Source organism: Trachypithecus francoisi, unplaced genomic scaffold, assembly GCF_009764315.1.
Source record: "Trachypithecus francoisi isolate TF-2019V2 unplaced genomic scaffold, Tfra_2.0 Contig01585, whole genome shotgun sequence".
Lineage (NCBI taxonomy): Eukaryota > Metazoa > Chordata > Mammalia > Primates > Cercopithecidae > Trachypithecus > Trachypithecus francoisi.
In genome coordinates, this window is record NW_022681444.1 from 2,391,344 (window position 1) to 2,407,149 (window position 15,806).

Consider the following 15,806-nt stretch of genomic DNA (forward strand, 5'->3'; position numbering starts at 1 on the left):
GCCCCTCCCTGCCATGCCTTCAGTATCCCTCTCAGAGCTGTCCTGGCAGGCAACACACCAACTTCTCTGGAAATGGCACACCACTGAGGATCGATTGCCCCAAAAGCACCCCCACCAGGACCCACACCAAGGCTACAGGCCTATCCTGAAGAGCTGGTCTAAGGACAGTAGCCAAGAACAAGAAGTCAGACTTGCAGGCCACGTGAATGGAGTGGGGGACTGGAACAATTGGTTACAGAAAGAGTAAGAACCAATGACTGGGTATGGTGGCTTACACCAACAATCCCCCCACTTCAGGAGGCTGAGGTGGGAGGATCACTTGAACCCAGGAGTTCAAGACCATCCTGGGCAACACAGCGAGGACCTGTCTCTGTAAACAATAAGAAAAATTAGCCAAGCATGGTGGCACATGCATGTAGTGCCAGCTACTCAGGAGGCTGAGGTAAGAGGATTGCTTGTGTCCGGGAGGTCAAGGCTGCAGGAAAATGGATTCAAGCATCAGCTAGTGAGGGGCTAGACTGACAGGACAGAACAGAGTCTCTGTGGCTCCAAAGTCTGTGCTAGTGCCTCAGAGCCACATAAGATCCAGCACTGTGGGAGGCGGGGTTGACGGTGCCTGCTTAGGTTCACTGTGGTATAAAGCAGGGCCTGCAGCTTGCAGGAGCCACCAGGCCACCCACGCACGGCTGCCTCTGCACCTGGGGATGATTCTCCAGGATGGGCTTAGGGAACGGCTGCTTTGAAGAGCATGGACAAAAAACAGTTCTAAATATATGTGCACCTAATAGCAGCACTTCAAAATACATGAAGCGAAGACAGACAGAACTAAAGGAAGAAAGAGACAAATCTACCATTGTAGTGGAAGATTGAGCACACCCTTCTCAGTAGCTGATGGAACAAGTAGACTGTTAAACTAAATATGGCCTTGATTCGTCTCACCCAGAGCTTAGCAATTTTATTCGCCTTCAAATAATCCACTTCAGGCTTCAGCAGTCCTCGCTATTATGACAGGGTCCCATTCTTTTTTTTTTTTTGAGATGGAGCTTCTCTTTTGTTGCCCAGGCTGGAATGCAGTGGTGCAATCTCAGTTGACTGCAACCTCTGCCTCCCAGGTTCAAGCAATTCTCCTGCCTCACCCTCCCGAGTAGCTGGAACTACAGGCATGTGCCACCATGCCCGGCTAATTTTTGTATTTTTAGTAGAGACGGGTTTCACCATGTTGGTCAGGCTGCTCTCAAACTCCTGACCTTAGGTGATCTACCTTGGCCTCCGAAAGTGCTGCGATTACAGGCATGAGCCACCGTGCCTGGCCTGCCTCTCTCCCTCCCTTCTTCCCTTCCTCCTTTCCTTCCTGAGACAGAGTTTTGCTTTTGTTGCCCAGGCTGGGGTGCAATGGTGCAATCTCGGCTCACTGCAACCTCTGACTCCCAGGTTCAAGCGATTCTCCTGCCTCAGCCTCCCAAGTAGCTTGGATTACAGGCATGCGCCACTATGCCCAGCTAATTTTTGTATTTTTAGTAGAGATGGGGTTTCACCAAGTTGGTCAGGCTGGTCTTGAATTCCTGACCTCAGGTGATCCACCTGCTTTGGCCTCCCAAAGTGCTGGGATTACAGGGCTGAGTCACCGCGCCCAGCCCATTTTATTTTCCATTTCATTAATTTGTGTGCTTGTATTTGTTATTTCTTCCTTGAGTTTGATTTATGCCTGTTTCTGACTTTTTGAGATGCATACGTGGCTCAATTTTCAGGCTTTCTTCCTAAGAGATGACACTGAGACTGAAATTTCCTTCCATGCACTGCTTTAGTTATACTCGACCAATTTTGATCCATACTATTTACAAAATCATTTATTTCAATATATTATTATTTTTTTGAGACGGAGTTTAGCTCTTGTCACATCCAGGCTGGAGTGCAATGGCACAATCTTGGCTGTGTGAACCACTGTGCCCAGCTTTATTTCAAAATATTTCAGAATTTCCATCGTGATTTTTTTTCTTTGACCTATGGGTTATTTGAAAGTGTATTTCAGGCTGGGCATGGTGGCTCACGCTTGTATTCCCAGTACTTTGGGAGGCCAAAGTGGGCAGATCACCTGAGGTTGGGAGTTTGAGACCAGCCTGACCAACATGGAGAAACCCCATCTCTACTAAAAATACAAAATTAGCCTGGTGTGGTGGTGCATGTCTGTGATCTTAGCTACTTGGGAGGCTGAGGCAGGAGAATCGCTTGAACCCAGGATGCAGAGGTTGCAGTGAGCTGAGATCGCGCCATTGCACCCCAGCCTGGGCAACAAAAGAGAAATTCCGTCTCAAAAAAAAGAAAAAAAAAAAGGAAGTGTATTTCTTAAATGTAAACATATAGGAGTTTTCTATATGTTTACATTTAAATTTTTATGTTTTTGGAAATGGGTTCTTGCTCTATCGCCCAGGCTGCAGTCCAGTTTGTGATGATAGCTCACTGCAGCCTCGACCTTCTAGGCTCAAGAGATCCTCCTGCCCCAGTCTCCTGAGTAGCTGGGACTACAGGTGTATGCCTTGATGAACTGTGATGAAACCATCACCCTAACAAAAATAGTAAAAATACCCATCCACCAAAAAGCTTCTTCATGTCCTTTTGTAATTTATTTTATTAATTTCAGTTATTCTATTTTTCAGGTCTAAAATTCTATTTGATTCCTTTTTTAAAACTGCTGTCTTCTATTAAAATAATAGAACTATTTCACATCTTGCTGAAATTTTTAATTTTGTCTTTTATCTCAAACATAGTAAGCATATAATATCTTGTGAGTCTGTTTCTTTTGTTCGTGTTGTTTTGTATTTTTGTTTGCTTATCTTTGATTTTGTTTTTTCTAGTCACCCAGGAGCACTAATAACCTGGGATGGTTTTTTTGGTTTTGTTTTGTTTTGTTTTGTTTTGAGACGGAGCCTTGCTCTGTCGCCCAGGCTGGAGTGCAGTGGCTGGATCTCAGCTCACTGCAAGCTCCGCCTCCCGGGTTCACGGCATTCCCCTGCCTCAGCCTCCTAAGTAGCTGGGACTACAGGCGCCCGCCACCACGCCCGGCTAGTTTTTTATATTTTTCAGTAGAGACGGGGTTTCACCGTGTTAGCCAGGATGGTCTCGATCTCCTGACCTCATGATCCGCCCGTCTTGGCCTCCCAAAGTGCTGGGATTACAGGCTTGAGCCACCGCACCTAGCCCCTGGGATCGTTTTAATCCAAAATTAGCTCACAGGTTTTTCCTGGGCCACCCATGTCCTTCAGTTAGTGCAATCAAAGCTGGGAGCAGGGTGCAGATGGGGTGCTGGTTACTTCCCGTTCAACTTTACTCCTAGCGTGTAGTCCTATGGTGTGCCTAACCAAAGCTTCCAGGATCTCCCAGGCTGGATCCAAGCTTTAATAAAAATTAAACTCCAATTTCTATTCCCCTAACTCTGAGAAACTATGAAAAATTTAGATAAACTTCCAGCCTCTTCAGGATCAGCAGATACCACCAGGGCAAAAGCTGCTTTGCACGCTGGATTCCTGTCCCTGGGCGGGATGGGCCATTCCTTACTGTCTTGCAGGCTGCTACAAGCAGATGTTCTCTTATTTTGGCCAGTTTGTCTGGGAGTCCTCAGGTGAGCTGGTCTGAATTACCTAGTCTGCCTTTACTGCAGGTGGAAGCATCTCTCGAGTCTCATTTTAACCTCTGGTCAACCATATCCCCCTACGACTCTACAGTGACTATTCTTCCCAGCGTTGCTGACAAACTCAGTCTTGCCAAATCTAACGGTCAGCTCTTTGTCTCCTTTCTTGACCAGTTGGCAGCATATGAGAGTTCACTACTCAGTCCTTCTTGTAATGCTTTCTGCCCTGTACTTCCAGAGCCCCACATGCACCTGCTTTTACTGCTACCCTATCTGCGGCTCCTTTGGTGTCTTCTCTGTTGGCCCCTCCTTTTGTTCTGAGCCTCTGCCTGTGGGTGTGGCCTCGGCATTCGTTTTCCACCCTCTGCTCTATCTGCACTCACTGATAGCCATTTGGCTGTAATTTTGCCTATGAGCTATGCTGATTGATGGTTTCCTAAAGTTGTGTGTGTGTGTTGTGTGTGTGTGTGTGTGCAAGGGTGTGTGTGTTTGAAATAGGTTCTTGCTCTGTCATTCAGGCTGGAGTGCACTGGTGTGATCTTGGCTCACTGCAACCTCCGCCTCCTGGGCTCCCAAGCAGCTGGGACTATAGGCACACAGGCTTCCTAACTTATATATCTACTCAGAATCTGCTCCGATTTCCAGACTTGTCAGCCTACAGACTGCCTGTTGGGTAGGCCTCTGAAGCTCAACATGCCCAAAATGGAATCCACCACTGACATATCTCCCCAGACCCCCATCTCAGTGAATGGTACATACGCTGTTCATTCAGTTACCCCACTGGTTCTCTGCCAGCAGTGCTTTTGCCCCCACGAGACATTTAGCAATTGTCTGGAGACACTGTGGTTGTCCTAAGTGGGGCCGCTACTGACATCTAGTGGGTAGATGCTCCTAAGCAGCCTATCATGCATATTTGCAGCACATACAACAAAGAAGTTCCACAACAGAGACCCTCCACAACAGAGAACCTTCCACAACAGAGACCCTCCACAACAGAGAACCACCCACAACAGAGAACCTTCCACAACAGAGACCCTCTATAACAGAGAACCACCCACAACAGAGAACCTTCCACAACAGAGACCCTCCACAACAGACACCCTCCACAACAGAGAACCCTCCACAACAGAGAACCCTCCACAACAGACACCCTCCACAACAGAGACCCTCCACAACAGACACCCTCCACAACAGACACCCTCCACAACAGAGACCCTCCACAACAGACACCCTCCACAACACACACCCTCCACAACAGAGACCCTCCACAACAGACACCCTCCACAACAGACACCCTCCACAACAGAGAACCACCCACAACAGACACCCTCCACAATAGACACCCTCCACAACAGAGACCCTCCACAACAGACACCCTCCACAACAGACACCCTCCACAACAGAGAACCTCCACAACAGAGAACCCTCCACAACAGACACCCTCCACAACAGAGAACCTTCCACAACAGACACCCTCCACAACAGACACCTTCCACAACAGACACCCTCCACAACAGACATCCTCCACAACAGACACCCTCCACAACAGAGAACCCTCCACAACAGACACCCTCCACAACAGAGAACCTTCCACAACAGACACCCTCCACAACAGACACCCTCCACAACAGAGAACCCTCCACAACAGACATCCTCCACAACAGAGAACCTTCCACAACAGAGACCCTCCACAACAGAGAACCTTCCACAACAGAGAACCATCCACAACAGAGAACCATCCACAACAGAGACCCTCCACAACAGAGAACCTTCCACAACAGAGAACCTTCCACAACAGAGAACCATCCACAACAGACACCCTCCACAACAGAGACCCTCCACAACAGACACCCTCCACAACAGAGACCCTCCACAACAGACACCCTCCACAACAGAGAACCTTCCACAACAGAGACCCTCCACAACAGACATCCTCCACAACAGACACCCTCCACAACAGAGAACCCTCCACAACAGACACCCTCCACAACAGAGAACCTTCCACAACAGACACCCTCCACAACAGACACCCTCCACAACAGAGAACCCTCCACAACAGACATCCTCCACAACAGAGAACCTTCCAGAACAGAGACCCCCACAACAGAGACCCTCCACAACAGAGAACCATCCACAACAGAGAACCCTCCACAACAGAGGACCCTCCACAACAGAGAACCTTCCACAACAGAGAACCTTCCACAACAGAGAACCTTCCACAACAGACACCCTCCACAACAGAGACCCTCCACAACAGACACCCTCCACAACAGACCCCTCCACAACAGACACCCTCCACAACAGAAACCTTCCACAACAGACACCCTCCACAACAGAACCCTCCACAACAGACACCTTCCACAACAGAACCCTCCACACAGACACCCTCCACAACAGACACCCTCCACAACAGAGACCCTCCACAACAGAGACCCCCACAACAGAGACCCTCACAACAAACAGAGACCCTCCACAACAGAGAACCTCCACAACAGAGACCCTCCACAACAGAGAACCCTCCACAACAGAGACCCTCCACAACAGAGACCCTCCACAACAGAGAACCTTCCACAACAGAGACCCTCCACAACAGAGAACCATCCACAACAGAGACCCTCCACAACAGAGAACCACCCACAACAGAGAACCCTCCACAACAGACACCCTCCACAACAGAGACCCTCCACAACAGACACCCTCCACAACAGAGACCCTCCACAACAGAGACCCTCCACAACAGACACCCTCCACAACAGAGACCTTCCACAACAGAGAACCATCCACAACAGAGACCCTCCACAACAGACACCCTCCACAAGAGAGACCCTCCACAACAGACACCCTCCACAACAGACACCCTCCACAACAGAGAACCTCCACAACAGACACCCTCCACAACAGACACTCTCCACAACAGAGAACCTACACAACAGAGACCCTCCACAACAGACACCCTCCACAACAGAGACCCTCCACAACAGACACCCTCCACAACAGAGACTCTCCACAACAGACACCCTCCACAACAGAGACCCTCCACAACAGACACCCTCCACAACAGAGACCCTCCACAACAGACACCCTCCAGAACAGAGAATCTTCCACAACAGAGAACCATCCACAACAGAGACTCTCCACAACAGAGAACCCTCCACAACAGAGAACCTTCCACAACAGACACCCTCCACAACAGAGACCCTCCACAACAGAGGACCTCCACAACAGGACCCCCTCCACACAGAGAACTTCCACAACGGACACCCTCCACAACAGAGAACCATCCACAACAGACACCCTCCACAACAGACACCCTCCACAACAGACACCTTCCACAACAGACACCCTCCACAACAGACACCCTCCACAACAGAGAACCTCCACAACAGAGACCCTCCACAACAGAGAACCCTCCACAACAGAGACCCTCCACAACAGAGAACCTTCCACAACAGAGACCCTCCACAACAGAGAACCACCCACAACAGAGAACCACCCACAACAGAGAACCTCCACAACAGAGACCTCCACAACAGACACCTCCACAACAGACACCCTCCACAACAGAGACCCTCCACAACAGGACACCTCCACAACAGAGACCTTCCACAACAGAGGAACCTCACAACAGAGACCTCCACAACAGACACCCTCCACAACAGACACCCTCCACAACAGACACTCCACAACAGAACACCCCCACAACAGACACTTCCACAACAGACACCCTCCACAACAGACACCTCCACAACAGACACCCTCCACAACAGAGACCCTCCACAACAGACACCCTCCACAACAGAGAACCTTCCACAACAGAGAACCATCCACAACAGAGACCCTCCACAACAGACACCCTCCACAACAGACACCCTCCACAACAGACACCCTCCACAACAGACATCCTCCACAACAGAGAACCTCCACAACAGACACCCTCCACAACAGACACTCTCCAAAACAGAGAACCTACACAACAGAGACCCTCCACAACAGACACCCTCCACAACAGACACCCTCCACAACAGACACCTCCACAACAGAGAACCTCACAACAGACACCCCCACAACAGACACTCCACACCAGAGAACCTACACAACAGAGACCCTCCACAACAGAGAACCACCCACAACAGAGAACTTCCACAACAGAGACCCTCCACAACAGAGACCCCACAACAGAGACCCTCCACAAAGAGAACCCTCCACAACAGAGAACCTCCACAAGAGACACCGCTCACAACAGAGAACCTCCACAACAGAGAACCACCCACAACAGACACCCTCCACAACAGAGACCCTCCACAACAGAGACCCTCCACAACAGACACCCTCCACAACAGAGAACCTTCCACAAGAGACCCTCCACAACAGACACCCTCCACAACAGAGAACCTTCCACAACAGAGACCCTCCACAACAGACACCCTCCACAACAGAGACCCTCCACAACAGACACCCTCCACAACAGAGAACCACCCACAACAGACACCTTCCACAACAGACACCCTCCACAACAGACACCCTCCACAACAGACACCCTCCACAACAGAGACCCTCCACAACAGACACCCTCCACAACAGAGAACCACCCACAACAGACACCTTCCACAACAGACACCCTCCACAACAGACACCCTCCACAACAGAGAACCACCCACAACAGACACCCTCCCAACAGAAGACCCTCCACAACAGACACCCTCCACAACAGACACCCTCCACAACAGAGAACCACCACCCACAACAGACACCTTCCACAACAGACACCCTCCACAACAGACACCCTCCACAACAGAGAACCTCCACAACAGAGACCCTCCACAACAGACACCCTCCACAACAGAGAACCTTCCACAACAGATAACCATCCACAACAGAGACCCTCCACAACAGAGAACCACCCACAACAGACACCCTCCACAACAGACACCCTCCACAACAGAGACCCTCCATAACAGACACCCTCCACAACAGAGAACCTTCCACAACAGAGACCCTCCACAACAGAGAACCATCCACAACAGAGACCTTCCACAACAGAGACCCTCCACAACAGACACCCTCCACAACAGAGAACCTCCACAACAGAGACCCTCCACAACAGACACCCTCCACAACAGAGAACCTTCCACAACAGAGAACCCTCCACAACAGAACCCTCCACAACAGAGACCCTCCACAACAGACACCCTCCACAACAGACACCCTCCACAACAGAGACCCTCCACAACAGACACCCTCCACAACAGAGACCCTCCACAACAGACACCCTCCACAACAGACACCCTCCACAACAGAGAACCTACACAACAGAGACCCTCCACAACAGAGAACCACCCACAACAGAGAACCTTCCACAACAGAGACCCTCCACAACAGAGAACCTCCACAACAGAGAACCCACCAAACAGAGAACCTCCACAACAGACACCCTCCACAACAGAGAACCTCCACAACAGAGAACCTCCACAACAGAGAACCACCCACAACAGACACCCTCCACAACAGAGACCCTCCACAACAGACACCCTCCACAACAGAGAACCTTCCACAACAGAGACCCTCCACAACAGAGAACCTCCACAACAGACACCCTCCACAACAGACACCCTCCACAACAGAGACCCTCCACAACAGAGACCCTCCACAACAGAGAACCTCCACAACAGAGAACCTCCACAACAGAGAACCACCCACAACAGACACCCTCCACAACAGAGACCCTCCACAACAGACACCCTCCACAACAGAGACCCTCCACAATAGACACCCTCCACAACAGAGAACCTTCCACAACAGAGACCCTCCACAACAGAGACCCTCCACAACAGACACCCTCCACAACAGAGAACCACCCACAACAGACACCCTCCACAACAGACACCCTCCACAACAGACACCCTCCACAACAGAGACCCTCCACAACAGACACCCTCCACAACAGAGAACTTCCACAACAGAGACCCTCCTCAACAGACACCCTCCACAACAGAGAACCACCCACAACAGAGAACCTTCCACAACAGAGACCCTCCACAACAGAGAACCTCCACAACAGAGAACCCTCCACAACAGAGAACCTCCACAACAGAGACCCTCCACAACAGAGACCCTCCACAACAGACACCCTCCACAACAGAGAACCACCCACAACAGAGAACCCTCCACAACAGAGACCCTCCACAACAGACACCCTCCACAACAGAGACCCTCCACAACAGACACCCTCCACAACAGACACCCTCCACAACAGAGAACCTCCACAACAGAGACCTCCCACAGAGAACCACCCAAAACAGAGAACCTTCCACAACAGAGACCCTCCATAACAGAGATCCTCCACAACAGAGACCCTCCACAACAGAGACCCTCCACAACAGAGAACCTCCACAACAGAGAACCCTCCACAACAGAGAACCTCCACAATAGAGAACCTCCACAACAGAGAACCACCCACAACAGACACCCTCCACAACAGAGAACCTCCATAACAGAGAACCACCCACAACAGAGAACCTCCACAACAGAGAACCACCCACAACAGACACCCTCCACAACAGAGACCCTCCACAACAGAGACCCTCCAAAACAGAGAACCTCCACAACAGAGAACCACCCACAACAGAGAACCTCCACAACAGAGAACCATCCACAACAGACACCCTCCACAACAGAGACCCTCCAAAACAGAGAACCTCCACAACAGAGAACCACCCACAACAGAGACCCTCCACAACAGACACCCTGCACAACAGAGACCCTCCACAACAGACACCCTCCACAACAGACACCCTCCACAACCGAGACCCCCAAAACAGAGAACCTCCACAACAGAGAACCACCCACAACAGAGAACCACCCACAACAGAGACCCTCCACAACAGAGAACCACCCACAACAGACACCCTGCACAACAGAGACCCTCCACAACAGACACCCTCCACAACAGACACCCTCCACAACAGAGAACCACCCACAACAGAGAACCACCCACAACAGAGACCCTCCACAACAGAGAACCTCTACAACAAAGAACCTCTACAACAGAGAGCCATCTGGCCTCAAACGTCAATAGCGCTGAAGTGGAGAAACCGAGTTATACAAACCAAATCTAGGTGTCATCTACAATTCCTATTTTTCTCCCATTCCTAAGTCCTAAAAGCTCCATCTCAGGCAGGGCATGGTGGCTCACACCTTAATCCCAGCACTTTGGGAGGCCAAGGCAGGTGGATCACTTGAGGTCAGGAGTTCGAGACCAGCCTGGCCAATATGGTGAAACCCTGTCTCTACCAAAAATACAAAAATTAGCCGGGCATGGTAGCATGTGCCTGTAGTCCCAGCTACTTGGGAGGTAGAGCATGAGAACTGCTTGAACCCAGGAGGTTGAGGTAACAGTAGGCTGAGATAGTTCCACTACACATCGGCCTGGGCAACAAAGTGAGACTCCATCTCATATACAAAAAACAAAAAGCAAACAAAACAGCTCCATCTCTAAAAATAAATCCTGGTCTGAATACTTCTTCCCAAGTCCACCACTAATGTGTTAGTCACTTCTGGCCTAGATTCCTAAAAAGTCTCCTAAACAGTCTTCCTGCTTCTGCTCATGTCTCCCTTACCAAACATTCTTCACAGGCAGCCAGAGAAATCCTTTTAAAACAAAACTTCTCACATCACTTATCTGCTTAAGACCTGCCATGGCTGGCCAGGAGTGGTGGCTCATGCCTATAATCCCAGCACTTTGGGAGGCCAAGGAGAGTGGATCGCTGGAGCACAGGAGTTTAAAATCAGCCTGGTTAACATAGCGAGACTCTGTCTCTACAAAAGAAAGATTAATAAATTTTGCACACCTGTAGTCCTAGTTATTCATGAAGCTGAGGTGGGAGGATTGCTTGAGCCTGGGAAGCTGAGGCTGCAGTGAGCTGTTACTGCACCACTGCACTCCAGCCTGGGCAACAGAGAAAGACCCTGTCTCAAAAAAAAAGAAAAAAAAAAAACCTGCCAGGGCTTCCCATGATTCTTTCTAATGCCTGTGTTCCCCCTCACCACCAGCCATGCTCTCCCTTGGCCAGTAGCTGCAGCCACACTGGCCTCTGTGCTATTCTTTGAACAGACCAGGCTTTTTCCTGCCTCAGAGCTTTTATATTTGTTATTTCTTCTGTCTAGAATATTCTTCCTCAAATATTCACATTGCAGGCCCTTCTGCCAGCATCAAGGCCTTCCCTAATTCTATACGGAAAAGAGCCCTCTCCTCCCCGACCTCCCCACTGGCTGTCCTTGCCCTGTTCTATTTTCTTCATAGCATTTATCATTATTTGTAACTTGGTTACCATCTCTAGTTACAAACTCCACAAGAAAGGAACTTCACCTGTTTTTTTTCCATTGCTATTTATTTACTTTTTGGGATGGAGTCTCGCTCTGTCACCCAGGCTGGAGTGCAGTGGCATGATCTTGGCTCACTGTAGCCTCCACCTCCCAGGTTCAAGTGATTCTCCTGCCTCAGCCTCCCAATTGGGATTACAGGCACAACCACCACACTGGCTAATGGTTGAATTTTTAGTAGAGATGGGATTTCACCATGTTGGCCAGGCTGGTCTCAAACTTCTGACCTCAGGTGATCCACCCACCTTGGCCTCTCAAAATGCTAGGAATACAGGCGTGAGCCACCACACTGGCTCATTGCTATTTAATACATCCCAGCACTTACAGTGATGCCTGGCCCTTACAGATACTCAAATGTTTATTGAAGGAATGCATGAAAAAAAAATCTGACTCCAAAGTCCATGCTCCACATGATGCAATGCTACTGCATTAGTACCTATGTCACTCATCAGATCTGATTACTGGAAGCTTACTAGGTGCAGGCATTCAGCTACGGATGCTCCAGGAGAAGATCGCTGCCAAAGGATCCATAAAATCTTTGAGTCATGACCAAGCCGGGCAAGTACTACAATGTCCCATCATCCAAGGTGCTTTGAAAGGGGCCAGGGGAGTCTGGGGGCATATAAGAAAGTGACTGAATCTTTCCTCCTTTTTATCCAGTTATGATTAGGGAATGAAAGAGGCATCATCTGATTAAAGCTCCAAATTTGCAGAAGAGAAAGTGTAATAATCCAGCAGATTGTTTCTTCATTTCTGTACACGGTCCCTGACATAAACAAGCAAAACAAAGGTCCTTATCATCTTTTAAGGCCTGGTTTTAAGATCTCCCTGGAAATATCAGCAAGAGCAGTGTTTTCACAGCATGACTTTCAAGCAGTTGTTGATGCCACAGAGGAAGGTCTGGCCTCTGTGGTAGGGTGAAGTCAGACCAGCACCACCTCTAACCAACTATGCAACTTGCACAAATGGTTTACCCTCAGAACCTCAATGACACTAACTGCAAAATGAACACAATTCTTCCTACTGTCCTGGATCCCTAAGAGAACTTAATGAAGTGGCAATTTCTGGCCGATGCCTAACAGAACTATTGAACAAATGCTAATTCTACTCATCCTGTACTGTAAGTATGAGAAGTGGGGTGCTCTAAATACACACATAGAAAATATGAACACTTTTATGAGACTCTGATTCAATTAAATAAATACCTTCAGCTTCTTTAGTTCAAATTGGTGATTCTGTAAAGAACGTTCATATTCATTACTGCTTTCTTTAAGGGCTGCATTTTCTTGCTCCAGTTGTCGCTGCCAATTTAGAAGAACATATATAAAAGACAAGTCTTCACTACCATATTTCCCTGGGCACAGGGAGCATGGACCAGGAAGAAGGCATAGGGAGGAACAATATACATTTTAAAAGCAATGGGAAGAAGCAGAGGGGACTGGTCAGAAAGTAGGAAGTCTCTGTGGGCCCAAGGAAAAATAAAACCTATCTGTTTTGAGTTTTGTAAAAAGCAGCCTTTTTACATCCAGTCTCATGAGCAGGTGCCTCTGGAAAGATAAGAACTGCTCTTGGCTGGGTGCAGTGGCTCATGCCTATAATTCCAGCAGTTTGGGAGGCTGAGGTGGGCAGATCCCTTGGGCCTAGGCGTTCAAGACCAGCCTGGGCAACATAGTGAGACCTTGTCTCTCCAAAAAATAAAAAAATTAGCTGGCTGGGGTGGTGCACGCCTGTAGTCCCAGCTACTCGGGAGGCTGAGGTGGCAGGATCACTTGAGTCTGAGAGGTCAAGGCTGCAGTCAGCTGTGATCACGCCACTGTACTCTGGCCTGGGTGACAAGAGTGAGACCCTGTCTCAAAGAAAAAAAAAACTGCCCTTTAAAGTGGTTTCCTAGTGCAGAGGTGGTGCTGCGCTGTCAAGCACATGGCTGACTTCGCTGTGTGGGACCCTGGTGCTTCTGGGCCCACCCTCTCTCAGCTCTTCACTCACCATCCCTTGCTCTGCAGTGGTCTGGTCAGCTGCCCGTGCTCTCTCCAGGGCCACAATCTGGGCTTCCAGTGCCTGGGTGCGCTCCAAGAACTGCTGCTTCAGAGCAAGGGCCTGCTGCTGCTGCACATGGCTGCTCTCCTGGTTGGCGGCAACCTTCGGGGAGACCAGAGGATGGTCAGTCAGGGTGACAATGGTTTCCAGTGGGGGATCGTAGTCTGGCCCTCGGTGAAAAGATGGATATCCAACAGAAACAACTCTCTCCTGACCCCCTCCCCGCTGGCGTTGCTGAGGTCCCCCCTGCAGGCTCTGCCTGTTGCTCCTGGACCCTGGCCTGTCTGGAAGATGGAGTCTTGATGTCATCACTCCATCCTCAAGGTGTGTAGGGACAGCTCTGGGCACCAGCCAGTCCTTAGACACAGGCCTCCTTCACACTACTCAGTGTTGCCTCAGTGGCTGCGGCTTTCCCTGGAGAGAAATTATACTAGGGGGGCAGTATAATATAGCAATGAAGAACAGGGCTTTGACACACAACAAAGATGTGGGTTCTGCTATTTACTGGCTGCAAGCCTGTGGGCTACTGAGCCAATCTTTCTGAGCTTGCCTCGTCTACGGGATGAGGATGACAGTGCATAATTCTCAGGTCTCCTGCAAGGACTAAATGAAAACACGTGCATAGCACTGAGCACAGTGCCTGGGACATGGCAAATATGAAATACTCGCTGGCTGGTTTGATTTCCCTATCTTCTAACTCCACACCACACCTGGCCTGTGATGATAGGCCAAGCCCTTGCCATCCTCTCCCCAGAGTCTGGGCGTGTTCTCCCTACCCCTGATTGCAAGTCCAGGCTTGACTCCTAGTGGAGCTGCCAACTCTGACAGCCCCAGGACCAGGCTGGACCGGAAGGTGGGATGTAAGGTGGAAAGGAGCCACTGGTCCACCTCCCAGGTAACTCAGGCCCACCAGTAGGTCCTGACTCCCTCCACCCCCTGCTGCTGGCCTGCTCACATCCAACACAAGAACTGTATCTATGCGCAGGTCCAGGTACCATTGCCGAAGTTGGGAAGGAGTTTGGGGCATCTGCAAAGGCCTGGAGAGAAAGTATTAAGAGAGCCTGGAATGCAGCAGCTCCAATAAGCACTTACGAGCTCCTGTATCTGAGCTTCCTGGGTGGCCACGACGCCCTGGCTCTGCTGGAGCTGCTCCTCAGAGGCCTGCAAGGTCTGCTCCAGTTCTCTTACCTGAGAGGGAAGCAGAAGCATTCTTTCTGTTCACAAGAAGCTGAAGAGTGGTAACAAACGGCTTTAAAATGCAAAGTGATTTAAATAAAACAGGTACATTGTAGAAAAATGTAACCTGAGAAAAAACCCATAAGTCAACCATTATAAAACACTAGCATTCTAATGTATTTTCTTAAACTCTCTTTTTTTTTTTTTTTTGAGACGGAGTCTTGCTCTGTCGCCCAGGCTGGAGTGCAGTGGCCGAATCTCAGCTCACTGCAAGCTCCGCCTCCCGGGTTTACGCCATTCTCCTGCCTCAGCCTCCCGAGTAGCTGGGACTACAGGCGCCCGCCACCTCGCCTGGCTAGTTTTTTGTATTTTTTTAGTAGAGACGGGGTTTCACCGTGTTAGCCAGGATGGTCTCAATCTCCTGACCTTGTGATCCGCCTGTCTCGGCCTCCCAAAGTGCTGGGATTACAGGCTTGAGCCACCACGCCCGGCCTTAAACTCTCTTTTAATGACTTTTGTTTATAACTTTATATAGTTTTAACCGGACAATGTAAAACTTTGTATCTTTTCCCTACTCTTAAATGTCCTT

The 15,806-nt window shown here is 49.8% G+C and overlaps 1 protein-coding gene across 5 annotated transcripts in view; it reads right to left on the reverse strand.

Moving 5' to 3' along the window:
• Nucleotides 1-15,806, reverse strand: part of GOLGA1 (golgin A1) — a 69,852-nt gene that overhangs the window by 11,735 nt on the left and 42,311 nt on the right. For all 5 annotated transcript variants that reach the window (XM_033190887.1, XM_033190897.1, XM_033190885.1 and 2 more), the window contains 3 exons: nucleotides 15,134-15,229; nucleotides 13,991-14,143; nucleotides 13,210-13,305 (listed from right to left, as the gene is read on the reverse strand). In XM_033190887.1, the coding sequence (XP_033046778.1) occupies nucleotides 13,210-13,305; nucleotides 13,991-14,143; nucleotides 15,134-15,229 (345 nt within the window). The remainder of the gene's footprint in view (nucleotides 1-13,209; nucleotides 13,306-13,990; nucleotides 14,144-15,133; nucleotides 15,230-15,806) is intronic.